General features: G+C 47.1%; 1 protein-coding gene across 1 annotated transcript in view; it reads right to left on the reverse strand.

Moving 5' to 3' along the window:
• Positions 1-510: 510 nt before the first annotated feature.
• Positions 511-27,791, reverse strand: part of LOC102849637 (putative ATP-dependent RNA helicase DDX11-like protein 8-like) — a 32,812-nt gene continuing 5,531 nt past the window's right edge. The window contains exons 2-26 of the mRNA XM_006891378.1: positions 26,673-26,921; positions 25,493-25,579; positions 25,040-25,188; positions 16,800-16,845; positions 15,565-15,672; positions 15,214-15,301; positions 14,560-14,768; positions 12,196-12,348; positions 11,132-11,178; positions 10,727-10,806; positions 9,472-9,516; positions 9,303-9,370; positions 7,311-7,349; positions 6,950-7,061; positions 6,676-6,807; positions 6,033-6,145; positions 3,494-3,566; positions 3,036-3,139; positions 2,267-2,416; positions 1,904-1,972; positions 1,687-1,787; positions 1,278-1,362; positions 920-998; positions 619-773; positions 511-540 (exon numbers count right to left, since the gene is read on the reverse strand). Of these exons, the coding sequence (XP_006891440.1) occupies positions 511-540; positions 619-773; positions 920-998; positions 1,278-1,362; positions 1,687-1,787; positions 1,904-1,972; positions 2,267-2,416; positions 3,036-3,139; positions 3,494-3,566; positions 6,033-6,145; positions 6,676-6,807; positions 6,950-7,061; positions 7,311-7,349; positions 9,303-9,370; positions 9,472-9,516; positions 10,727-10,806; positions 11,132-11,178; positions 12,196-12,348; positions 14,560-14,768; positions 15,214-15,301; positions 15,565-15,672; positions 16,800-16,845; positions 25,040-25,188; positions 25,493-25,579; positions 26,673-26,921 (2,571 nt within the window). The remainder of the gene's footprint in view (positions 541-618; positions 774-919; positions 999-1,277; positions 1,363-1,686; positions 1,788-1,903; positions 1,973-2,266; positions 2,417-3,035; positions 3,140-3,493; positions 3,567-6,032; positions 6,146-6,675; positions 6,808-6,949; positions 7,062-7,310; positions 7,350-9,302; positions 9,371-9,471; positions 9,517-10,726; positions 10,807-11,131; positions 11,179-12,195; positions 12,349-14,559; positions 14,769-15,213; positions 15,302-15,564; positions 15,673-16,799; positions 16,846-25,039; positions 25,189-25,492; positions 25,580-26,672; positions 26,922-27,791) is intronic.

Raw genomic sequence — 27,791 nt, forward strand, 5'->3', positions numbered from 1 at the left:
CGGTGACAAGTTCCAAGCAGGAAGAGCCCTATGGACACCTGGGAGTTAGGAAATGAAATGCTTTGGCTTCAGTGAGGAGTGCGCGAAAGTTCTACGACAGCTCATTTTGGCAAGAAAGAGGTGGAGGAAGGTGGGTTCTGAGAAGCTGGACAGGACAGATGCTGCAGTGGAAAGCTGTAGTGTCACCGCCTCCTGAAGACTAAGAGCTGGACGTGAGGCTGCGATGAACAGAAAGGAAGAGTTGTTCCAGGGTGGGGAGTGGCCCTGAGGTGGGCCCGCAGATGACCAGCACCATGGATCCTTCAGGATTAGTTACATTTCCACATCCTCTGCCTGGAGCCTAGTCACCCACTGATTCCAGTGGGGGCTGGTCTGATGAGGCCATGGTCCTATCCTGGCCTTCACTTCTGAGGAAGGTCCAGCACGTCATGTCTCTGCAGGACCAGCCCAATGTGACACAGACTGGGTCAAGGGAGAGCCTGGTGACCAGGGGTTGTGCTCTGCCATCTGTCAGGAGGGGCCACTCTTCTCCCGATGGAACTGGGGAAACAGGAGAAAATAGTTAGCAACTAGATCTTAGACAGGAGAAGGCCTTGAGAAGGGAAAGCCCAGAATGACCTTTCGCAAAGCAGCAAAGGCAGAGCCGAAGGCACTTTTGACTTCCACATGATCTCGGATCCAGGCTGGCAGCTTTGCCAGGATGGGTGGGCGGGCATACCGCTGGTCCAGGAGTACAATGCTGGCAAAATCCTTCTGGTGTCTGATGGCCCTGCCTGGGTGGGAGCAAAGATGGCAGCTCGGTATTAAACTTGCCTCCCAGAAGGTTCATTCCCATTGTGTTTCCTTCATCGTCCTCAGCCATTAGCTTGGAGATCAGCCATCCATCCTAGCTCAGTGGCTGGAAGAGTCCCTGGCTTACCTATAGATTGGTTGACAGCCTTCATGCACAGATTCTCCACCAGAGCCTTCCCTGGCGGTGCCTGACCATGGGTTCTGGGCTGGGAAGGGTGAAGGAGACAATCTGTCAGGACTGTTCCCCATCTCCTGCCTATGATCCAGTTCTCCCTGAGAAAATGGCACTGCCAGGCACCTGAGCCCAACACCAGGTTTCAGGGGCCAAATCCCAGCAACTGACAGAATATGTGAGGCTGTGGAGAAGACCATGAGGGTAGGAAGGTGGATCTCCCCAGCTGTAAGACTTCACTATCTCAGCCCCAGAAGTGGCAGGACCCCTCCTCCTGGCCTCTCAGAGCTGCCCTCTGGGTGTTGGTACTCACGAGGGTCTGATCCAGGTAGGCTATTTTCTCTTGCAGCTCTGGAGACTTAATGTTGGGGTAGGGCATACCCACCATGACCACACACCTGGGGTGGAGGCGCACATGAGCAGACAGGTCCTCAAGGGCCTGGTCTTCACCTGGTGGATTCTTCCACCCCTTTCTCTCAGTTCTTATTCTGGGCTCACTAGCTCTACTTCTCTAGCCCCATTCTACCTCCACTTGGGAAGGATTTTTTTAGCCAAAAGATCCACATAGGCCAATTAATTGAGTCCTGATGAAGGTGGGTCCTGTCTAACTTCCCATCTGGACTCAAAGGAGCAAGTGCAGAGTTGCTGAAGCTGTCCCCCCTCAGCTGACTACACATCACAGTCTGCAGGCAAGACACAGGGATGAGAAGACAATCACTTACCTGCCCAGATCATCAGAAAAATTGATCCCTTCACTCATCTTTCCTCCGACCACAGAGAAGAGCAAGGCTCCTGTCATGGTACCTGCCATCCGGCCACAACACTACAGAGATACGCAGTCTCAGAGCTGCCAAGCTAAAGCATGGATGCCACCCAAAGTATTTTTAGCTGCTAACCCTTCATGTTCTCTGGGCCCAAGCCCTCAGCTACAGCTCTCACCTTAATGCACTTGGAATATTCCATCAACACCTGCTCCACCTGGTTTGCTCTTTTGGGTTCCTGAAATATCTGGCGATAGAGAGATAGTACCTTCCAGGAGGGGCTTCAGAACACCTGGGTGCTGGGTCTGCTCTAGATCTTTCTCAGACTGATGATGTGAGAACCTCCCAGGTGGATGGACTTGGAGGGAACCCTCTGGCTCAGTAATCAAGTGGCAGGGAGGTTGGAGTGGTAGAGGGGAGGACCTAGAAGAGGTTCCTGCACAGGAGGCTGAAGACCAGGTGAGACAGATGTGCCCAAGACACCCTAGAGAGGAGCCACTGTCCTCACCCTTGGACGTCAGTCAGCAGGAGAGCTACTCACCTTTTTCTTAACAGCCAGGCGGGCCAGCAGGCCACTCTGTTCCCAGCGGGTGTAGACCTGGCGCAAGTACTCATAGGATGGGAAGAAACAGACCACCCCTCCAGGCACCACGTTGCACAGGTTACAGAGAATGCGACCTGTCTCATCCACCTATGAAAGGAAGGAATGGAATCCCAAAGAGTTACATCAAAGTCTCCCACCAGAAAGGCTTCCTGACCTTGGGCTCAAAGCCAAGCAGACAGACCGGGGGGTACCTAGGACAGCAGGAGAATGGAAAGGTGCTCCCCGGAGTGAGTATCACAAATGCCACCCTTCCACCAAAGCACACACTGATGTCACTCGTGGTGATGGCATTCGTGACAAGTCACCATGCCAGCTCAACAAAAAGAGCCTGCTGCTGGGGTGCCTGAGTGTCCCTTCTCCAATTCCCAGGTCCTGATGGGCAGTGGGGGAATTAAGCCTCAAGAAGACAAGTCAGGCCCTACGGGCCCAACCATACCCCACCGGATCTACATCGCTCTCCCAAGTAGTGACAACAGAGCCAAATGGCGAGAACCAAAGCAGAAGGGAAGTTTCCTCATGTACTGTGGCCTAAAGGGATATTCTGTATTTTATAGAAAACTTAGCATGCAGGGTGAACAGCAGTGATGATCTGCACCCTGTGCTGGCTCTGAGGTGAAGCCCCTAGAACTGACTTGTTTGGCCCCATCGAAGGCCCATCTCCTGCTCAGACACTGGCCTGGAGTGAGGCATGCTACCTGGTACTCACCATCTGAGGCAGCTCCCTTTTCTGGTACGTGAATTCCAGCTGCTGGTTGGAGGGCCCACTGCAAACCACGAGGGGGAGGATATTGTCTGGAGGGATCACGTGACCTGTTGAGACCCAGTGAGGGACTGAGCTCTGGAGGTCCAAAATATTCAGCAAGAGTCCAAAAAGGGCATCTCTCCAACCAGGTTCTAGCTGGGAAGAGCAATTTGGATCACCCATTCATCTTCCCCATTTCCAAAGTAAACCTGGGCAGTGCTCAGACCCCTCCCATGTAGCTGGAGGAAGACAACAGCATGAGAATGAGTTCATGAGAAAGCTAGCCAGGCAGGCCATGTGTGTTTCCTTAGCCCAGCTCACTGGACATGAGAGCAAAGCAGTTACAGTGATGACAAGGAAGGTACAAGGCGTGTCCACAACGTGAATCCCCTGCTCACTGCACGCTGCACAAGGCTACTCACCACAGGAGAACTCCACCACGCGCTCAGCTCCAACCCCAGCGCAGGCCAGCAGCTGCTCCTGGAAGTCAGACACCTGCAGGGCACAATGTTGGGGCTCAGAGCCCTCTGGGGGCCCAAGAGAGGGACCTGAGGGCTGAGCAGATAGGGGGCTCGAAAGGGAAGGAAAGACAAGTCTGGGCTAGGAGGGGACCAATAAAGACAAGAGTCATCAAAGATTTCCATCCTTCAATGTTATTAACAAACAGTGCATAAGACTACAAACAATAGGATAGATAGGGTGGGGGAGAATGGAAAAAATGGATAGATAATGAACAATGAACTGGAAGAGGTGAAGGGATGGACAATCTGAAGGGAACGGACTTTTGATATATGATGATTAACAGTCTGGAACAGGACAAGCATTACAAAGTGAGCTGGGCAAGGATTGGGGATGTGTCTGTATAAATGAATGAAAACCAATCTCTTCGTCAACTTTCATTACATTAGCAATTAAAACAAGGTCATCAAAGAAAACTCAGGATCCAGGGTTGGGAAACAGGAAACAATAAACCCTAAAATTGAAGACCTGCAACAAAAGAACCCACCTATTTCAACTCAACAATAAAAGCACCTAAAAAAGCCCAACTTGCAGTACACTTTACATCCTTCCTCAAAAAGACTCAAACTCATTGTTGCTGAGTCAGAAGCAATTCATAGCAGACCCTCCGCTGGGTTGCACACAGGAGACTGTCCATCTTTCTCCCTCAGCACTAGTGCATCTGAACCACCAGAGAAGCTTGGGTTTGGCTAAGTAGCTATACCACTCTTAGTGGTATTTAAGATCTTCTAAAGGAGGACAAAATGAAATTTCACTCAGTTTTCCTGTTAGGGAGGTATGGTGGCTTAGTAATGAAGAACTATGCTGCCAACCCAAAGACAAGTGGTTCGAATACATCTCCTGCTCCATAGAGAAAGATGACCAGTCTTCTCCCATGTGATTTACAGTCTCTGAAAACCCACTGGAGGGTCAGCTATGAGTTGGTTCCAAGTTGGAAGCACATAACAACAGTTTCACTATTAGCAGTAATACTAGTATTAAAATTCTGAAATGACTAAGTAGATTATAGGGTGGTGGTGGTGGTGGTTGTTGTGTATCATAGAGTCCGAACTGACCCTTGGCTGACCCTCTAGTGGGTTTTCAAAAGCAGTTAATCACAAGAGAGGAGACTGCCCGTCCTTTTCCCAGTGGTGGCCTCAAACCACATGCCTAGGCCACCAGAGCTAATAATTATACTAACACAATAAATGGAAAGGATTCACTTAAGAAAGATAATATATAAAGGCACATAAATGAGTTAATCAGTTTTGATTTAGAAATACCAACATGGGCTTATGATTTTTAAACCCCATTTCTTAGATTTAGCTGAGTAATATGAATACCCCAGGATTCAGTTCTTGGTCTCTAAGTATCAATGTTTTCATTAAATGAGCATCAAGGCTCCTTGGAAAATGAGTGGCATCAGATCTGTGGGGTAAGGAAAACATAAGATGAGTTGAGGACATCCTGCTTCCCCAGAAAGCAAAAGAGCAGGCAGACCTACGGGGCCACCTCATGGACCCAGAAGGCAGCTGACGGGTTTCCCTAGGCCGTGTTCAGACAAACGGAGCACCAGAACCAGTAAAGGCAGTGAATCAGCAGAGTACAACTTAAAGTCTATCACAAAAAAGAAAAAGGTGGGAGTGGGGGTGGAGAGCCAGTGGGACCCACTCCTTTAAATGTGAACAGCCTTTCAGCCAGGCAGCTCTGTCCTAGGAGGTGTCCTACGGAAGTAAGCACTGTGCAGAGATTTGCTTATATTCATCACAGTATTGTTTAAACAGAGGAAAACTAGAAAAAGTCCATATATCTAACAAAAGAAGAATGATCATATGAAAAGTAATCAATCCACGTAATGGAATACAGGACAGCCAGAATGTGATGGAATAAACAAATACTCGCTGACAAGGAAAAATGTTTATGACATTTTGTTGCTGAGTGGGGAAAAAAGCAAGTTATAACAACAGCATGCATAGAAAACACTATTTTTTGGTTTGCTTTTAAAATATTTATGTAAAAAATATGCATAGAAAACTCACTATAATAATATACAGCAAAATGACTCTTTGGCTGGTGAAATTACAAACTTTTTTTTCTGTTCTGATTTTGCTTGTCTTTGCTTTATACACTGAAAATGTAATACTCTTCTAGGAAACATAATAAAGCTTAAATTGACAAAACAAAGAGGATGACATTGCTCTGATTGGTGCTGGAAGGGAATGCACTGAAAGACAGATGGAGAGGAGAGTCTGACACTACAGGACCGCTTGTCTTGGGGAAATGTGATCCTGGGCTACAGAATACAGAAGTGGTAGTGATCCCACAAGGCCAAATTGTCCCCCATCACCCTAAAAGGCACAGCAGGGAGACAGTGCACCAGTGCCACCTAGTGGACACTGTGGAACCTCTAGCTGGTTCAGTGGCCCACGGGACAAGAGACCAGATGGTGTCTGGAGTCCTCACCGGTTGCATGGTGCCCCCTGCAATGACCACTGCCCGGCATTCCTTCACCACCTGGGCAAAGTGCACGGCTGGATTCAGGAGCAAGAATTTGAGGCTGCTCTGACTGAGGATGCCTGAAGGAAAGACAGAAACAACAGCTCCAAGTGGGAGGGACAAGCCCCATTACTTACTTTGGAAACTGACAAAGGGGATCTCCGGGTGGGTCCATGTAGGAGACACAAGATCTGTCACTCTACGTTTACATTAAATCCTTTTTCATCTACAGTTCTCTAAGATAGTATTACCATTTCCATTTTCCCCCTTAAAAAACTGGTTCAGAGAGATAAAAGAAAGGGTCCAAATCACACAGCTTACAAGTGCAAGCCAGGACAGAGACCAAAACTCACGCAGCTCTGGCCCACAGCCTTAGCCATCAGCCAACAGGCTTCTAGGAGAACCTGCCACCCAGGCCCTCTGTACACCTTCTGTCACCTTTCCCACCTGTCCCAGGTCTTGGGAGGCTAATTCTCTTCACCTCGTTTCATCCTCCTAACTCGGGGGTGAAGTTTTGGAGGGTGGTGCCAGAGACACGTAAGGAACTTTCATGCACTGGCACCCTGGCCCTTTGTAGGAACTGGGTCTGGCCAGGCATGCGCCCGATTACCTTGGCGGCTCAGCAGGACCCTGCCGTCCTGGTTCGCCGTGGTGAGAGCTGCAAGGAAGCCTTCAATGTGCATCAGCGGAGAGGCAGGCCGCAGAGCCCTGGCCTCATTCTCTTCTGCAGGAGCTGGAGCAGCTGCTAAGAGCAGAAGGAAGAGGGTTCAGGGCCAAGGGTGGGAGGAGACCCTTCCTGAAGCCCCAGGGAAGATAGGTCCACAAATGAGGAGTGAAGGCTCCTCCCAGCCTGCAGCCAGCTCTTTCACCCTCCAACTCACCACCCTCAGCCACCCTGGGCTGCAGACTCTGCAGGAAGTGCTGAAGCCCAGTCAGTCTGGGGTGCTCTCTGGTGGGGGAAAGGACTGTTCCATATCGTTCCGTGAAGCCAAAGAGCTGGGTTGGGGTGAGAGTGATGGGAAGAATGAGAACAGCAGTTCTGGAATGCACTGCTGCTTGCCAGGCCCCAAGCAGCCTGACTCATTCCCACCCTTGGGCAGCAGGGACCTCCCTCCCCAGCCCCAGGTTCTACACTGAGGAGACTGAAGAGAAAGTGACTCTAGTTTCCCCAAGGTACAAGAGAGAATGGCACTGTGAAGGCAGCTGACAAAGGGGCTGCCTGAGAGAAAGCAAGAGGAATTGTACCTTTCTGCTGATCATGCTCTTTTCACAGTATCGCTGCACCTGCAAAACCATACCCAGGTGGACACAAGAATCAAGCTGTAATCTACATCAATTATATACAGGTGGTGGTGGTGAGATCATCAAGTCAGAACCGACTCATAGGTGACCCTCTGGCGGGTCTTCCCACACCCAATCAATGCAGTGTCCTTCCAGAAGGGGGAGACTGTGAATCCCACACACTGCCCCCTCATAACGCTGGCTCTGCAGTGCCACAGCCTCTTAGGGTACTCTGTGCAAGTTATTTCCTCATGCCTTCTCTCAAGATGACAGCATCGAAGCTGGACCTTAAGAACCAAGAGTTTTTTGGTTTTTTTCAACAAAAGAAAATTCTTGAAGCCAACGTGTAAAAGTGATAAAGCTTGGGCTTCTTGAGGGAAAGTTTGGGTACAATTTAGTTCACAAGTGCACATGTTAAGGTGAAACTAGAGCTTAGCTTAAATACAAAGATGGTAAGTTTGAAGGCTTTTTAAGATTTCTGGCCACTAGCATACTTCAATTCACTAGGCAGTATCTGGTAAAATACACCAGAAGGGGAAAGGGAGACCACACCTGCCCTGGAGCAGCACCTGAGGAAAGGGAAAGGGTGGGACGAGCTCAGAGGGTTTTGCAGAGAACAAAGTAGTGAACTTGTGGACACAAAGGGAAGAAGAAAATCAAAGATGACCTCTTCTTGTATAACAGGATTCAAGGCAGTGGGTGACCAAAATGGCTCAGTCAGGCCCAAGCTGGTCTCAAGAGGAGACTGGAGGCAGGACAAAGGATCGAGGTTCTAGAGCCAGTGCAGCTGGGCTCACACGCAGGCTCCATCACTCCTGCAGCTGGGCTCACACGGGCTCCATCACCTGCTGCAGCTGGGCTCGTGCAACTGTGTTCTGCACAGGTGGGCTCCATCACCCGCTGCAGCCGGGCTCGAGCTGTGGGCTCCCGTCACCCGCTGCAGCTGGGCTCGCGTGTGGATTCCATCACCCGCTACAGCTGGACATGAGCATGTGGACTCAGTCACCTGCTGCAGCCGGGCTGGAGCACATGGTCTCCATCATCAGCTGCTTGTTCCTTGTGTGGGACCCTGTGCACATCATTTCCCTGAGGTGATTTCTCTAAGAACCTCTTTCTAAAGAGTTTCAGATCCTGACACAGTGCCCAGAACACAGCAAGTGTTCAGTGGAGGCAAATGTTTTTCACTGAAAATCATCACAGTGATGATAGTGAGAGTGGGACTGGCCAGAATGGGGGACCCAGAATCTCTCAGGACTAGAGGAAGCAAAGTCTGAGGCAACAGTAAAGGCCACAGCAGGAGTGGAAAGGTGAAAGGAGTCGCACTGAGCAGTTCCAGCCATGCTTCCCCCTGACATGAGGCCCTGACAGCAGGGTTTTGGATCTCTCACTAAACCAACTTCCTGCTTCCACTTGAAAGGGAACCAGGCAATGAGGATCTCGGATTTTTCATCTGTGCCTATTAAGCATGAATAGTCTTGTGGCCCTTCTGCTTTCTGTCCTTTTACATATAGGGAATGAACCAACATCTTCCTATCTGATACAATGCTCTGTTTAAGAGTTAAGAAACTACATTCAAACCACTCTTTTTTTTAATTCCTTCCACAATCTTAAAATGGCGCTTTACTCACAGGTGGCGATGGATACAGAAAAATTTTATGTGCCAATATAAAAGAATTTTCAACTTAGGGGCAAAGATGGCAAAGCTTCAATACTCAAACATGCTGTCAGTCCTTGGAAAAGGAAATCGTGCTGTGAAAAGTATAGGGTCAGCACAAGTGAGGAAGCCCCCAACGGGGTGGAATGGCACAGTGACTGTCACCATGGGCTTGAGCTTGGTGGAGACTGTGGAGTTGGTGCCCAATAGGGTAGGGCTCCCATCTGTTGTTCATAAGTCACCATGAGTTGTGGTTGACTCGATGGCACCCAACAACAATGTAAAAAGGAGAAAGGCTCTACCTTGAACAGGTTGATGTTGTCGATCTGACTCTGAAAGAGGAAGTCATTGATGGTCTTCAGCTCTGTCCCTGAGGGCAAACAAAGGGGACCCTAGAATCCTGGCTCTCCAGAGCCTGGCTCCCAGACCCCAACATGAAGGGATCAGATCAGCCTAGAACCACTGTCTTACCTGTCTGTGAGAGGCTCTGTGTATTGGGGTTTTGCTTAATGCTCCCTAAAAAAAGAGCATTCTTTATCAGAATGATAGGTCTCGTAGCACCCCACCAAAACACCCTTCTTCTTCCCTTATCTCCTCACTCCACACTGCACGCACCATGTAAAAGCACTTAAGATTTGAACAGACGCTTGCTTTGCCAAGTGCAGCCCCCAAGAATCCTCTTAAAAGGGCCTGATGTATTTGCACATGGAGCCTAAGTCCTGCACTATCCCTCTTTCATCTGCTTCCAGGAAGCAGGAAGAGTGACCATCTTCGCAGGGATCTGGGCACACACACCAGGCACACTGCTGGGTGGTGAGAAGGTGACACAGCATAGCTAGAATCAAGGCACACCCACATGAGACAGTCTCCCCAAATAAATCCTCCACTGGCTTTCTGGACCTTCGACCTCTATAGAAGTCTTCAAAGGCCCTGCCAAACAAAAAAAGAAAGGGTGTATGGCACAGAATAACACAGAAAGTAGGGAATCTGGAGCCAGAAGATTCCAGCCTAGATCCTAGCTCAGGAAGTGCAACCAGAGTGCTCTTTAGAGGCAAGGATGGTAGAACTTTGCCTCACTTAGTTTGAGTGTATTTTCAGGAGGAACCTGTCCTTGGAAAAAGACAGCATGCTGAGAAAGCTGAGGGCCAGTAAAGAGAGAGGAAGACGCTCAACAAGACGGCCTGGCACAGTGACCACCACAATGAGCTGGAGCAGGACAGAGATCGTGAGGACAAGGTTCAGACCTGCTCTTCACAGGGTCACCATGAGTCACAGTCAATTCAACAGCATCTAACAACAGCAACTAGCTCAGGAGCCTATAATCCAGGCAGGGCACCTCTCTGCTCTGAGCTTTACTCGTCTATAAAGTGACGATCTTCACACATGTGCTGTTTTCCTAACCAGAACAAATAGTGCATCTTAAGGTGCTCTAAAATGCCAAGGAACTAGAGCTGTTACATAAAATATTATGCATGGACTATATTATCATTACCACCTACAGAGAAGGGTCTGGCAAAGAGGAAGACTCAGAACAGGGGCAACAAACGAGAATTCTAAACAAACATCTCAGGTCAGACAACGAGTCTGCGAAGAGGGAGAATTTCCTAACTCCATGAGCACAACTGTCCTCAGGGACGAATGACATGCAGGTGTCCTCACGGTGCCCAGAACACAGGCCATTGAGTGCAGCAGGTAAAGGCTTCAGACAGGGAAGGTGTCCTCTCACCTCCCAGCACTGTCACGAACTTCTCCAGCAAATACAGGATCTGTTTGATGTACATCAGGTTCTTGGCTTTCAAACGCTTCCTGAGGAAAAGGCAACAGATATCAAGTGACATGACTCCCACAGCAATTTCTCCTACTGCCACAGCCTGAGCCCTTCCTGGCAGGTATGCTGTAAGCTCGGTCACCAGCTCCAAACACTCCCTCAGGAAAAGGCTAACCATGGCCGAAGGCCTCCTTAACTTCTGCAGGTGAGCAACATGATTATCCCAGGAGACGTACATCATGTTGGTTCACTCTGCCCTCAGCCTGGCTCTGAGCTGGTGACCCAAGTGTATCCTCTCAGAGGAGCTGAGAGAGGAGCCCAGAGGTTCAGCAAGATTCTCCCTCCACCTCCAGAGCATCTCACCCGTATCGTTCCATGTACTGGAGCAGCTGGGAATGGGCCTGGCAGAGCTGGGAGAGAAGAGACAGGTGAGACAGGAGTCCCGGCACTGGACAGCAGCCTAGAGCTTTGCCAGCGATACCTGAGGCTACACCTAGAAATGCCAACGCAGGACACACAGGGGCCACCAAGAAAGCAGAGTGGGTTTGGGTTTAAAAGGCCCTTGGGCTGGTGGAAGCTGAGCAAGGAGGGAAGGATGGCAGATCCTGCTGAAGAGCAAACTTGGATGCAGCAAAAAGGCAAGATGTGGACTCTCTCCAGCAATGAGCCCTGCCAGTCTTCACTGGGTTTGACAAAGAGTCAAAGTAACAATGACATTCTGGTCAGCAGATGGCAGAGTGCCAGAAACCAGTGGTCAAATCTGAAGCCACACTGATTTGTTACGTGGCCTTCATTGTAAGGTACTGTTGAATAGGAACTGACCCATATCTGACCATCCAGTGAGCTTTCAAAGGTAGTATATTACATGGGAGGAGACTGCCCATCTTCCTGCAGCTGGTAGATTCAAACCACATATCTTCAGATTGGCAGCATAGCTCCTTACCACTAGGCCACCTCCATTATGTGGCCTCAAGAAGTTCCTTAAAACCCTTTCTTTCTCTCTCTGAATTCTCAACATAAAACAGCTTTCACCCCCAGTTGCAGAAGTAGTCTGACGACTATAGATATCTATACAGTGCCTTGTACAGAAGAGGTAATAAGTAAATGGGCATCCTTCAGTTAAATGTTCTCAAAGCAGTATCAATAACAATGGTACTGAATTCTTGAAAGGCTCCCACTTGTTTTCATTCATCTCGATTATAGAGCTGATTATTAGCATCCTGGGCTAGGAGGGGCTCAGACAGAACAGGTAAAGAGCAAGGCCATGAGCTGAGACTCCCATCACTCTTAGACTGTGGACAGCCACAATCAGCTCCAGCCATGCCACTGCCCTGGTCACTGCACATTCCCTCACCCCTTAAGAGGAACAACCTCCATTCCTCTGCTCCCTGGCAGACGCTGGTCAAGGAAGAGAGAGGTTGACTCACCTGGGAGCCGTTGACCTCGGCGCTGTGGATATTGGTGATGGTGTCGATCAGGTTGTGGGCCTCATCAATGATCACCACCTGGCCCTGCAGCCGAATGCCCGCAGCCTGCCGTGTGGCCGCGTGCAGCAGCATCTGGTAAGGCAGCACCACCAGCTGGAGGAGGCAGCGCACGCTGAGCAGGGGCAGGGCTCTCTCACGGCACATGCATCTGCTCTAAGGTCCTGACATGAACTTCTCACTTCCTAGCCGGAGGTATAAGGATATACAAGGGAGCAGCTAGTGCACTGCACTGTGCACGGGGCAATGGACCCATTTATATAGAACACCAAATAGATGAGATAAAGGGAGAGTGGCTCTGACAGAACTGGGTGCAATATAGGAGGGGATGAGAATGACCCCTTCTGCCTAGCTCCATATACGTTCCCCAACACCAGTCTCCTATCTGAGGTGTCCAGTGCTCCTGAGAACACTGACAAGCATAGGTACCAGAAAGCACCCTGAGTTCTGGTCCTGACCGGACACTTCTCAGCTGTGCAACTCTGAGAATATGAATCTTTCTGAGCCTCAGGTTTCTCGTCTGTAAAATGGATGTGGTAAAATGCTATCAACTGAGGGTTAAGAGCTGGAAGGGGGAAAATCCTGTCATTTTTATGTTCTATATTGTTATGAGAGGCTTCTGGTGGCTCAGCGGTCAAGCACTGGGCTGTTATGGTCAGAGATTCAAGGCCCCCTACAGCTTAGCAGGAGCAAGCTATGGCAGTTGCTTCCACAGTCTTAGAATTAGAATGAGTCAGCTCTTCTCTGTCACGCAGGTCAGCAGAAGTAGGGACTGGCTTGATGGCAGTGAGTTTAATCTGGCTTTTAGTTTGTTTTTTTGGGATCCCTGAGTGGGCATGAACCACAGTCTGGCTTTTTATGTAAGGAAGATTTTTCCAGATAAACAACTATTGAAAAACAGAATGAAAACTCAAAAAATTGTAAACTTAAGCCCAAGTGGTAATAGGGGCTCCATTACTCACTTGCTATAAGAAAATGTCACTCTTCAGAGCCCTAGTTTTCATGTGCAAGATGTGACTAATACTGGCCTTCACTACTTCAGTGGGATAAATGAAACAAAAAGAGCTTTAAAAATCTAGTGTCAAAAAAAAAGAAAAGAAAATATCTAGTGTCCAAAATTTTCAGGATCACACAAAAAAATAATGAAACATTATTTTAAAAACTCTTCAGGATGGTACAATCACTATGGAAGGTAGTCTGGCACTTTCTCAAAATGTTGAAAATAGAAATAACAATTGACCCAGCAATTCCATCAACAAATGAATGGACAGAAAAACTATGGTACAGTCACACAGTGAAATACTTTGCAGCACTGAAAAACAACAAACTTGTAAAACATTACACAACATAAGTGATCTTGGAGGACTTTATGCTGAGTGAAATATCTCAGGCACCAAAGGACAAATATTGCATAACACCACTGTTATAAAACAGAACTGACATGGGGGGAAGTTTGAGGTGAACCTAGGAAAAGAGCAGATAATGAACACTGCATTTAAATAGATGAGGGAAAGAACTATTTAAAAGGAATATATGATTAGGCATTATTTGTATGACAACAGTCCAAAATAAAAGGTGCATAGCAAAGTGAACTGGGAGAGCAGAGGAGGAAGAGAGGAAATTGTGCAACAATGAATGAATATTGGGATGAAGTGAACTAGGTGGGCAGAGAGAAAATTATGCAATAGTGAATGAATGAAAAATCCAACTTTCCTGTAAACTTTTGTTAAAATCACAATTTTTTAAAAAACCAACTAGCTCTTTAGGACACCTCAAGGTATTTGTGCATCTGCACTGACACCACTAAACTTGCTTGCTCTGTGGCAGAGAGCCCACCGGGGTCATGGGACACAGCAGGGCAGGAAGCTGCTTCATCTGCTTGTATTCATGACCACGTCGTCCAGGGCAGCACACTGCTGGGCACTTCCCGCCCCGTAAAATTAGGACCAGCAGATCCCTGGAATTTTTAAAATCCACTTGTAGCTTTTCCTTACTACATTGACTTCTCTGAGTGAGCTCCTATTTCCAAAAGTCACTTGCATCAAGGGAGTATCAGAAAGTTCAACCATGTCTACCACACATGGAATAGCACTTTTGGATTTAGCAAATGGACAGTTTCTCTCTCACCTTAATGCTCAGGATGATGTCTCTTCTAACCCTAGGTGCCAGGAGGCAATGGGCTCTGCACCACCAGTGTGTAGAGTCTGATAATAATGGAGGAGGGTACCGCTTGACAAGGAGAAATCCCGCATGCCCCACACCACTGTTAGAGCCAAGAGCTGCTCCCCAGTCCTCCAGGGCCCTCACCTGAGCTGCAGGAATAGCAAATCGGCTCCCATAGTAGGGACAGGCCTGCACCTCCTTGCCCAGGGCCACCAGCTGCTCAATGTCCTTCACCTCCACCAAGACTTCGTCCCGAAGAAGCTGCATCTGTCCATAGTTGTAGAAGGGGCAGGCAGCCTGGCCCTCCTGCCGTCTTCGCTTTGCCTTTTTTTCCTCCTCTTTGCTCTTCTTCTCTGAAAGGGGGTTCAGGCATGTGGGAAACAAAGGGAGAAAGAACAAACTCTCTGTGGGGCTGGGTTCCGCATCAACGAGAACAAATTTCTTGGGACGGGGCTACAAAACCCTCCCAAGTACTGCTCACTGCCTTTTTATCACAACATTCTGGTGTGTTCTAATAAAGCTGACAGATCATCTCAAACCCAGGGTCTTGGACTAAATTGACATAGTAAGCAAGATGCTTTTTTCCCAAAGCCGGATCTTTCAGGGAGGAACCAGTCCTCTGCTCTGTCATTATTTCTGCCTCTGGTGCTGGTTTTATTTCCCAGGGCCCCAGCCCAGCCCCAGCCCCAGCACAATACTTTGGTCCCTTCCAGCCCATCCATTCTCCTCCCAAGCACTTTGCTGAAGGCCCACAACCACCCCAGGGCTCCCCCACAGATCCAGAGTGAGGGCAGCTACCGTGCTTGCTTCTCTGCATCTCCATGCAGCGGTCATTGATGAGCTGCACAGAGCCCAGGCTCTTCACGTCTGCGTTTACGCAAAGGTTCTACAAGGCAGAAGAGAGAGTCAAACAAGGGATGCTGGCCCACTAACACATGAGCAAACCGTGTGGCTCCTGCGCACTCTATATTTCCTTCTTTTCCTCCCAAGGTCTGGCCAAGCTAGAAGGACCCTCTCCTCCCACAGCCTTGCACGCCTCACACCCACCTTCTTTCTAAGACCTGGAGGAAGACATTTACACAGAGAAGTGAGGCAGCTTGTCAGTTAGGCAGGGGCTAGGACCTGGCTGGGACAAGCTGCTCTGTTTACCTGCCGAGAGCCGAGTGAGACAAGCCGGGTGTCCTTGCCAAAAGGGCTCTTCTGCACTTCATGCACAAACTGGGCCAGCTGGGAGTGTGTCCGACTGCAGTAATAAATCTGGTCAGAGGAAGAGGGAAGGTTTCAAAGAAGAGACTAGAATATTCAAGATATAATCTGTACATCGAGGAAAGTGATCACTTAAGAGGCTGAGGAACTGAGATGACTGGGCCCAAATACACAAAACAAGTACATCTCATCTCAAATCTCATCTACTGAGGGGCCAAGAGATTTCTCTGCTCATCCTCAACTCCAGAAGCTCATGGAAAAGCCATGAACTGTTCACCATTCGTTACAGTTTAGAATCTAACTGCTTCCTACAACAAAGTAATCTTAGGAAGGCAGATGCTCCAAGGAAGCTCTGGGGGCCTAGTAGATAAGAGTCACACAGTCAAGCCAAAGGCAGGTGGTTCAAATCCACTAGCTGCTCCAGAAAGAGAAGCAATCTCCTCTCCTACAATCTACAGTCTCTGAAAACCCCACTGGAGGGTGAGCTGAGTTGGTTCTGAATCGATGGCAATTAGAGTTTGAGTTTTATGCTCCCTACATGGTGGTTCTTAACTTATCAATGATTCCCAACTGGGAAAAAGAATCATTTCACACACAGTCCCCCAAAGGGCTTTGAGGATGGGCAGGAGTAAAGCAGGAAGAGGCCAAGGTGACTACTCTCCTCTTTGCGCTCCTAAGATTTAGAAAAACAAGAAGAGAGAAAAATAAGGGAATGAAATAAAAATTCCCATTTTCAAAAGAAATAATGAATGAAACAAATACTTGCAAATTGAGAAGTATCAGAAACATCTTACCTTAAAGAACTCCTTCTGAATGAAATCACAAGAAAAAAGCTCGTGAGCCATCAGAGGTCCCAGGGCAGAGCACTCCTGCTGTGTCTTGTGCTCACACCTACCACCACCACCACCACCCACACCATGGAGAGAGAGGCCACGGAATCTTAGGGCCAGATTGGCTGCACCTTGATGCCCCTGACCACAAATGCCCAGGTGGCCCTCCCAGGACAGGCCTCTATGATGTCCAGCCCACAAAGAGCATCCAGAGACCAGGGCTCAGCTCTGGGCAGCCACAAGGTCCAACAGGCCAGAAGCCTTCACTGACAAGAGGGCACGAAGGAGATGGAAGGGAGCCTGGACTCAGCACCAAACACAGAAGTATCTGGGGACGGAGGGTCTCACCTTGGTCACATGTTCTTCCTCAAGGTCATCTTCATCCTCATCTACCCTGAAGAAAAAAACCAAAGTGCACACACATGGAAAACATTCCTCCCTAGCAAGTTTAAGCTAAGTAAGACAGCATTTATTGATCATATGCTGGCAATTAGCTGGTTTAGTGGTAAGAAACTACCCTGACAACTCAAAGGCCAGTGGTTTGGATCCATCAGCTTGTTCCAAAGGAGAAAGATGGGTAATCTCTCATGCAATTTGCAACCTCTGAAAACCCACTGGAGGGTCAGCTATGAGTTGTTTCTGACTTGAAAGCACATAACCATAAATGTTAAGACAGATAGATACATAGTATAACAATTCTGGAAGGCAGTTTGGCATTTCCTCCAAAAGCTGGACACAGATCCTGTACAGTCAACTATTTCACTGCTAGGAATATATCCTAAGGAAATTAAAACTGACACAAGAAAGGAGATAGATATAGATATAGATATATACACACACACACACACACACATCCATGTTCCTGGCCACACTGTTGACAACAGCAAGAATAGGGAAACAACCCAAATGTCCATCAACTAATAAATGGACTGAGAAAATACAGTATAGTCACACAGTGGAATACTATGCAGCACTAAGGAAAAATGATTCTGTAAAATATTATATAAACATGGGTGAGGCTACAGAGCATTATGCTGAATGAAATAACTCAGTCTCATAAGGACAAATACTGCATAGGTCATTATTGTAAAAACAAAAGGATAAGTAATAAGATATGTATACATGTGTGAGGATATAATGAGGGGAGGGGGAAGAGAAGGGTGAGGATGGGCGGGTGTGGATGATAGGGGGACAAGAGGGGACTTAATCATAAGGTCACACAATTTGATGGGTGGACAGAGGGGTTGGTAAAGGAAACGGGAAAGATCTGGTGTGAAAAGCATTGTATAAAAACTTTCTAGCTAAACCAGCATAAAAAACCTTCCAAAGATATATATGGATGTCCAGAAAGGGAAAAAGAAAGAGGACAGAAAAAGGGGGCAGAAAAAGGAGAGAGTGAAAACCACTAAGATGGCAGAGTTTGGTGAGTGGATAGGCTAAAGAATACGATTCAATGGGGAACCAAAATAGGATAATAATGGCATAGATAATAGGCATAGATTAATAGTAAATCAGAGGATATATGAACTATATGAATGATTGAATAAAACACAAAGTATATAAAGATTGTATGAAACACAACACAATGTAAACTAATTATTGTATGCAAGCTAATTTTTTAAAAGCTTTATTTAAAACAGAGAGAGAGAGAGACAGCTTTGGGTTTGAGCTCTGAGTCTGAAAGCAGGCAGACCTATTCCAGGTTCTCCCCAAGCAGCAGTTGCTTACTTGTTAGAGAACACATACCACCAGGCACAAACCCATCCTGTCCCTCTGCTGCCACTCAGAACAGTGGACACAGGACAAGTGACAGGAAAGGAAAACGGGGAAGGCATTCTCAATGCCACATCCTGCCACATCCGCTTGGGTGCTGGAATCTGTTTCCAGGGCTACTTTTCCCTTACAACCTGCCCTGGCCAACTGCTCAACACTCAGTAGGCCTTATCTTGGTATCATACGGGGTCTCTTGGGTTGTTATTCAGGCTTGGGGAGATCCAGTGGTGTAGTCTGTAGAGGGGGAGTGGCTAACCCAAAGGTTGCACCTGCTTCTCTGGAGGTTCAAACCCACCACTCACTCCATGGAAGAAAGATAGCTAATCTCCTCCGGGGGACTTACAGCCTCTGAAAACCTACTGCAGGATCAGCTATGAGACCATTGCTACTGGACACCAATGAATTCTACAAAAATCCATCCTAACCTACAACCAGGAGACGATAAAATAGATGAATAGGATCTCCTAAGAGTCAAATCCCTATGCACATTCAAAAACTTCTCCAACAGAGTAAAAACAGAAGCCACCGACTGGGAAAAAGTATTTGGTAATGACATATCAGATAAGAGACTATACCCAGAATTTATAAAATACTTGAGCACCACAACAAGATAAAGATAAATAATCCAATAGAAAAATGGGCACAGGATATGAACAGATACTTCACTGAAGAAGACATTCAGATGGCTAACAAGCACATGAAGAAATGTTCAAAATCCCTAGCTCTAAGAGAGATGCAAATTAAAACAACTATGAGATATCATCTCACCCCAGACAGAATAGCAAAATTTAACAGAACAGCAAGCAACAAATGCTGGCGAGGTTGTGGAGAAACTGGAACCCTTATTCATTGTTAGTGGAAGTGTAAAATGGTGCAACCACTGTGGAAGGCAGTATGGTGCTTTCTCAAAAAGTTGCAAATAGAGATACCATTTGACCCAGCAACTCCACTACTGGGAATATACCCCAAAGAGACCATAACTGACATCCAAGTAGATATATGCACACCCATGTTTATTGTGGCTTTGTTCACAATAGCAAGGAGTTGGAAACAACCTAAATGCCCATCAACAAACGAATGGATAGAGAAGCTGTGGTATATTCACACAATGGAATACTACGCTGCATTGAAAAACAAGGAACTCATTCAATATTATTCAAAATGGTTGACTCTGGAAGACATTATGCTGAGTGAAGTAACTCAGTCACAAAAGGACAAATACTACATGGTGCCACTGCTGTAAAACAGGACTGACCTTGGGATTGGGGAGAGACTGAGAAAGATGGGTTCAATAATGTATACTGCATTGAAACAGATGAGGGAGAAAACTGTTTAAAAGGGATATGTGATTAGGTATTTTTTTGTCATGACAGGAGTCTGGAGCAAAGGCTACATGGTGGAGTGGACCTGGGGGAGGATTTGTAAAACAATGAAAGAATTTTTCTTTTACTTTTCCAAGGGGGTAGTGTACTAGGCGGGGAGGGTTGGGAGGAGAGAAAAGTGCAACAATGAATGAATGGAAATCCAAAGTCTCTGTAAATTTTTACTGAAATTAATAATAAATTTAAATAAAATTTTTAAAAATGGAAAAAAAAATCCAGCCTAGAATGCGCTCTCTTCACCCCACCTCCCCCCTTACCTGGCCAACTCCTCCTCATCCTCAGATTTCAGCATAAACATCACCTACTGTGAGAAGCCTCTCCAGCCCTCTCCTGACAGGGGTGGCCGCCCTGTGACTCACTCCACAGCACCCAGCTCCTGTTCCTGTCATGCCTATCCCATTCACAATCACTTATTCTTGGACTCTCCTGCCAGACTGTCACATTCACAGGGCAGGAATGGTGTCTATCTTGTGCCTGCTAATCCCTCAAAGACCTTGCAGAGCCTGACACAATCAGGGACACCAAGGATACATTCTGAGTGAAAACACAAGCCACCAATGAGTGAACAGCAGCTACTGTCAACAGATGGCAAGAAAGACCTTTCTCCTCTGTGTTTGTTCCTTCTAGCAACACACCAAGAGTCCAACAACACCGGGGTGCTGGGAGGGAGGTCAGAACTGCATGGCATGGCTTCAAGTCAACCATCATCATGAGTCTAAGCTCCTTAGAAAAGACAAAAAGCCCTTTTATTGGTATACTCTACCTACAAAAACATCCGTGGAATCGCTTTTTTGGTTCACTCAGAAATTGAATGACAAGTAGAACAGGGCTAAGACATAAAATATCTACATGGCTGGCTTCAGAGTCAACAAAGAGCTGTTCAGTCAGCTTAGTCTGGAACAAACCCAGCAGGACCTGGAGGAGCGGCTGGCTGTGTAAAGAAATGGAGAGGAAAAGATGTATTCAGGATTAGTCATGTCCTCAGAGAGGCTCGTATCTCGCTGTAAACACAGGGCACTGGAAGCTGAAGAAGGTAATCTGCAGGATGAAGAGCTCTCACCCAGACCCCAAAGAGTATTTTGTTCCTCCATCTCCATAAACTCCATCCAAGTTCTTTATCTTGTCCCTAAGAGGTTGCCATGGAGAAGAAAGCAGAGGTGTAATGCGAATCATCTTGGAGGCAGGTGGAAAAGTGTGTGGACCACAGACTGTCTGCACAAGCCCACCCATGGGTGATGGCCCACACAGCAGGTGTCCACCCTGCAGACACGTGTCCTTTTCCTCCTCTCAGGTATCCTGGAAGGACAGACCTTGATGAAGAAGGACCGGAAGCAGGTAACTTACAGAGGATGGAGAAGGTTCCCGAGGCAGAAGTCTACACAAAGGTGGATTAATTTTATCTTCTACAAAGTTTTAAGCGGAAACAGGAGAAATCAGTGTACTGCCTGGCACCACCAGAGCTCTGCAGAGCTTGGAGGCCATGCTCAGGTTCATGGCTGTGGGTGAGCTGACTAAGCTCCTTAAAAACCCTCAAGAGCTGTCAAGGAGATGGGGTCTAACTTGGCCTTTTTTGTGAAGGATGTAGGGATGGTCACAGACTCTCTCTTACAAGATGGACCTAAACATAAAACTTTGCAAATAATTTCTAGAGAGTCACAGTGTATCTATGTACTCTTGACTTTGACTCTCTGGTGTTTGAGATTCTCGGGAGGAATTATATGATGGGATTGAGAATGACCACAGTTTGTTCATCGAACAAACTTTCACTGAGTATCCCCAAATGCCAAATACTACGTCAGCTCTGAGACTATTAAGGCTAAAGAGATGTGGTACCTACATTACACACTGACCTGGAGGTCAAGGTTAACAGTAAACCATGCATCATTATGACATTCTGTATCTCTGAACAGATTTGACAAGACTTGCACATCAGTGGCCTGGAACCACTGAAGGCTTTTCACAGACAACACCTGAGCTGAGTCTTAGATCCTAAAAGAGGTAAGGATGTTTCAGGACATCTGTGCTGGGTCATCAAGGACTTCAGATGCTTGGCAGTGGGGGATGGTGGGGGTCAGGAACAGAGGAGGAAGAGGAGGATGGCCTGTCCGCCTAAGTCAGAGCAGCTGGGAGGTTGAGTCAAAGTTGGAGAATCAGCTGAGAGGAAGTTAGTGGGGGTGTGAGGGCAGCTGTGAAGGAGCTTGATTCTCCTTCTGTTTCAGGCAATACAGTTCTCCAGACAGGCACAGGACACAAGTGTCAGTAAGTAAGAGAGGACACATGGGCTCAGACAGCTTCACAAGGCAGGAAAGACTTCCTCCACGCTGAACTCGGAGAGGTATGAATCTCCATGAACACTCACGACTTTGCTAAACTCTACAGAATGACGTTTCCAGATCACAGAACTCTGCCTAAAACCTCCCAACAGCCTCCATCTGCACCAGAAGCACATCCAAATTCCTCTCGTGACCTGCAGACGCTGTCCCTGCTGTGAGTCTCTCGTCTCTCCTTTCTCTCTCGGCTCCGACACCTCAGCTCCAAGCACACCTATCCTCGTGTCCAGATCACTCTCTCACAGGTTGACCAGAACTCTCTCTCCCGGCTCTTCCCAGGGCTCACTCTCATCCTACAGGTTTGGGTCAAAGGCCACCTTCTCAAGAGTCCTTCCTGACCACCTCACCTATAGTTTAGAATCCTACACCCAATCTACTTTGTTGTCCTTACAAAGAAATAAGCTAATTTCAAGGGAGCTCTGGTGGCCTAGTGGCAAGAAAATGTGCTGCAATCCTGAAGGCCTGCAGTTTCATATCCACCAGATGCTCTGCTGGAGAAGGATAGGCAATCAACCCCTGTACCAGTTGAATGTGATTCGATGGTACATAGAAAGAAACAAAAAATCAAAACAAAACAAAAAACAAACCAAAGAAATAAGCTAATTTCAAATAGGCTCTGCTTGTTTTCCTGTTCTTTGGGTCAGTCTGCTCTTCTCTGAGGGCACAGCAGAAGCCATGACAGTCTTAATCATCTCTATGCTCTCAGCACTTTGAACAGGACCACACTTAGAGCAGACACACAAAAGGTATGTGAGAAAGCATGAATGAAAACAGAGAGTGCGTGAAGGGCTGTGTCATCTAGAAATGGCAGAGCTGTTACCCTCAGTGTTTTCTAGTTCTCTGGCAGGTTACAGCTCATAAAGCAGAGACCTACATACCTAGACCCACACAAGGCTGTAGGTTTTGAAAAGAAATGCAGGGACTAAGGATAACTTGAAGGTCCCTGGGTGGAACAAATAGTTTGTTCTTGGCTACTAATCAAAGTACCCATCCAGTGACACTGCAGGAGAAAAGCCTGGCACTTTGCTTCTATAAAGATCACTTCTAAGGAAACCTGTGGAGCAGTTCTAACTCTGTGATACAGCTGATCACAATGAGATGGAAATGGTTCCATGGCTTGAGTAATAGCTTGATGGTGTATGTCATACACTTTACATCCTGTACCCAAAACCCAAACCCACTCCTGTCAAGCTGGTCTCAACTCATGGTGACCCTCAAATGGGTTTCTAGGGCTGGAAGAGATTGCTCATCTTCCCCCCAGCCCCACACGATACTCCACACTACCAGGACACTTTTCACACAATGTTGGCGGTAAAAAAAGCATTGTGAGCTCTCAAGCCAGTCTCGATGCTGTATTACTGGTCTGAGGCTTTGGTCAAGCTCTGTGACCTCACTGTGTTGCAGCTTCCTCCTGTGTAAATGGTGACACAAATGTTACCATCACAGAGCTGCTGTGAGAATGAGTTATCACCTCTGGTGCATGGAAACTGAGCTCAGTACAGACGAAGGGTTGACACTAAGGAGTCTTGGCTGCTAATGGAAAGGTTAAGGGTTTGAGCACACCAGACGCTCTGTGAGAGAAAGACGAGGCAGTCTGCTTCTCTAAGTATTGTTATTGTTGTTAGGCGCCATCAAGCCGCCTATGGCTCACAGCAACCCTATGAACAGATCTGAACCTTCCTCATGATCTATGTCACACTCAAGCCCACTGTGACAGTCCTGTGTCAGTCCACCTTGTTAAGGATTTTCTTTTCTTTCTCTGACCTTCTACCTTTCCCAGCATGATGTCTCTCTCTAAGGACTGGTTCCTTCTAAAAATATGCCCAAAATGAATGAGATGACATTTCACCATCTACGCATCTGAGGAGTTGCAACTCTGGCTGCATTTCCAAGACAGATTTGTTTATTCTTTTGGCAATCCATAGTATATCCAATATTCTGCCACCGTCACAATTCAAAGGCAACAATTCTTCTTCTGTCATCTATATTCACTACCCAACTTTCAGATGCATAAGAAGTGATTAAAACTACCATGGCTGTAAAGATTAAGGCCTTAGGCATGCTGTAGAGCCGGTCTAGTCTGTCCCATAGGATCACAAGCAATCAGAACTAACTTGATGGCAATAAGTTAAGTTTTTCTGTTGCTGGTCTCACTGTTGTCACAACTTATGCACCCTCAGAGGGCTCTGGTATAGGAAAAAGCTCATCCCATCATATACCCTCTGTAGTGTTAGCCAAAAAGTTGGCTTTTTTCGTCTTTACAGTTAGCTGCCTCTGGTTTTCAGCTACCTTAAGATTGCAGACACATGATCTTGCAAATCAGTATGGTCTTAAAAATCATCAACAGCTATGGGACTAAGATAAGAGAAAGAATGCTGCCCACATTGAGGTGACAAGACTCAAGGTGAGCAAGACTTGTAGTGGCAAGACTTGAGGGAGACTGAAGTAGGCTGTGTAGGTGAGACCATGGTGATAGGACTGGAAAGACTGTGGTATTGCTGTGGAGAATCTGTGGCAAGGTGTAAGCAGAGCAGCCATGAGATAAAGGCCACAGTTAAAGGTGTTTGCTATTCTTGCTGGATGTTTGAAGAAGCTGAATGCTTGCTGATGCTTGTTTGCTTGGAGGCTAACCTTGCTGGATTATTTATTTGACTGAACTGAAACTAGAGCCTAGACTAACTGAAAATTGCAACTTGAGACTGCTGGACTAAACATAGACTTGTTTAGGGTGTTATTTTTTTGCCTCTCCCACACTCCAACTTCCTTCCCTAATAAACTCCATTGTTGGTTCCACAACCATGAATCTGTGAGTCAGCAATGAATAAACGAATCTCTTGTTGCTAGTGTGGCTCCAGAGGCACTATACGGCTGGGCCATGGACTCTTTATCTGCTTTCTGCTCTGGGGCAATGAGGAACTGTGCTATTCTTACTTCCTCTGGCCTTTTCAGAGAGAAGCTCATGGCCCTGTGCCCCCATGTCCTGTTTCTCCTTGTCACCATCCTCCAAGTGACAAAGCCTCTCTTGGACATGAGGAAAGGGCAGCCTTCCTGGAAGCCCCGAGGACTGGGATGACTACAGTTGGAGGACAAACAGCTGTCTTACCTATTAGCTGCTCTTTTCTCTTCATCACTTTCATATTCAGCCAGGACCAACTCCTCCTCCCCAGATTCTAGCTGCTCAGCCCCTGCTCCTGCTGCCAGCATCTCCCTGCTGAGGCGGAGGAGACTCTCCATTTCTTCTTCTTCCTGTCTCTGGAGGGGCAGTAAGGAAGTGGGAAGGAGAAATATCAGAACTGACACCCATCTACTTGACAGTGCCAGCCTCCAGCGTGGCCACCACCAAGGACTGCCTTTCACACATGGCCACGATCTACTGCAGAGGGGACTAACCTCCCGTGTGAGTTCCTCAGAACAAATTAACCAACTATGGATGATGAAAGTTTATAAAGTCAGCAAAGGTCAGAGAAAGGAGACAGAGACCCTGACCACGCACACAACTGAGCTACATGAGTCCCCGAGCAGCACACCACAGCCGGGTCCCGGGCTGGGCACTCACCACCCTCTTGGCTGCAAACTTGAGCTGCGTGTTGTGACGGAGCTGCTGGAGGCGTTCTTCTTGCTTCTTCCTCCTGACTTGCTCTTCCTAAGGAGGGGAGAGCCATGGAAAACATTTGCAGAAGGCCAAAGCCAGAGCTTTCTTAGAGTCTGGGCTGTGGGAATAGTTAGTCCAAAGGACTAACGGACCACGTCAACCCCAGCTCCACAACCTTAACCAGAACAGGTCGGTGCTCAGAGGCTACTACTGCCGACCACCCCAGAAGAGACTGCATCAGGAGGCCTTTGAGGGTGTGGGGGACAATGTGGGGCAAAACTCAAAAGAATAATTCTAATTCTAAAAGTTAGAGGTTTCTGTTCTGATAGAGACTGTTGGAATCCCGAGACTATGGTCCTTATTCTCCCTTTTAACTCATTCCAGTGGCTCAACTTGCACTTAAAAATAAACAGGCCTATAACATGTACAGTGACACAAGGGAGGTAAGCATCCCACAACAACTAACCACAAAAAAAACCTAACAAAATTAAGGGCAGCATTTGCTTAACGCTAAAGCTCAAAAGGCTAGAAGGGCTAAAAAAGGATGGACAGAAACTGTAAACACAGTTTACAAGAGAAAATGCTGCCATTTCACAAGGAGTGCAATCCAAGTTAGAGTCAAAATATGTATGAATTGTAAATGTTAAACCAATTTGTTTCTAAACTTTCACCTAAATCACATCTTAAAACAAAATAAATGGAAGTCTAGGCTGCTCAGTCAAGTTTCTCTTTACACTGGACAGATCTTCCTTCTGGCCGACATCTCCCCGCATCACTCCTAGTTACAGCCTCACTGTTTGCTGTAAAAGCTTGTATTCTACCTTTAAAGCGGCAAATTCTCTATGAAGTTTTTTCCTTAATCAAACTTACAGTTACTGAGTCATGATGCCCGCAACAATTACTAGGTTCATTTCCCAGGTTGGGAATCACCAACCCCTTGTTTATAAAAGGCCTGTTTAAACATCCAGTTCAAAAAAAAGGCAGCAAGGGGGAAGCATCGTCCACTCAAGAAAGTTGACAGCAGAAGTAAGGGATGTAAGGAAATCAAAGAACCCACCTGTCTACACCTCAGAATCAGCCTGAACTAATCATCTCAGCCCTGCTTCCCAGTTCACTCCTATTACTTGTCACCACCAATCTTCACCTTGAGTCGGGCCACCAGGTCCCTTTCTTCCTTCTTCTGCACAAACTGAGTAACCCAGTCAGGCTCTCCAGCAGGCCTCGTGGAACCTGGGCTCTCCTGACTGGGGGATGACTGAGCCAGGACATGGGCTTTCCCATCATTTAAGGAGACACTTCCAGTTTCAAGAAGACGAGCCTCTTCCTGACGTTTCCTCTGTTCAAAGTCACGGAGCCAGGAGAGGGCTCCACAAATAAGACTTAAAGATTTCCCCTAAAAAGAGGAAAAAATATTTTCAGAAACAGAAGACAAAATAAAGGTTGCCAAAACCTTCCCCACCTTCACTTAAATTTTTTTTTTCCAAAAAGCATCCTTAGGGACCTGGACTGCTAAATCCAAGGAAGCACTAGCTGCTCCCCAGGAGGAAGACGGGAACTTTCCTCCTGCGCAATTTATAGTCTTTAGAAAACCCGCTGGCAGGTCAGCCATGATTCAGTGCCAACTCAGTGGCACTGCTCTGAGTTCACAGAAGGTCTTTAAATGCAAGAGGACACTATTAATACCAGTCCTAGATACAAAGGAATGAGCAGTACAACATCCAAAAAAAAAACCCTCATTGCTGTCAAGTTGAAACTGACTCATAGCTGACCCTCCAGTGGGTTTTCGGGAGGCCGTCACCATATCAGTCGACCTGGTGGAGGGTCAAACTCTCCTTCACCGACCCTCCACTTTTCTGAGTATTATGCCCCTTCCCAAGGAATAGCCTCTCCTAGCAATATGCCCGAAAAAGCACTCTGGCTGCAACCCTAAGACATATTTGTTTGTTCTTTTTGAAGTCCATGGGCTGTTCAGTGCTCTTCTCCAACATCACAGCTCAAAGGCATCAATTCTTCTTCTGTCATCCTTATTCACTGTCCAGCCCTCTAAAGCATAGCAAGTGATCAGAATCATGGTGTGAAGCATTAAACACCAATGAAGCAATTGTAGCCCGTGGGAGTTGGCCAGCTTGTTAACAATGCAAATAAGGTGCACTGCGCTCTTCTGGTCATGGAACCCTGCAAATAAGATCTATGGTCAGGTCTACCATCCTGCTATGCTAAAAATATGCCATCCTTGAAGCTGGAAGGTAGAAAAGTTCAAGAC

This window comes from Elephantulus edwardii, unplaced genomic scaffold (genome assembly GCF_000299155.1).
Source record: "Elephantulus edwardii isolate Elephantulus edwardi_28Jun2011 unplaced genomic scaffold, EleEdw1.0 scaffold00096, whole genome shotgun sequence".
Lineage (NCBI taxonomy): Eukaryota > Metazoa > Chordata > Mammalia > Macroscelidea > Macroscelididae > Elephantulus > Elephantulus edwardii.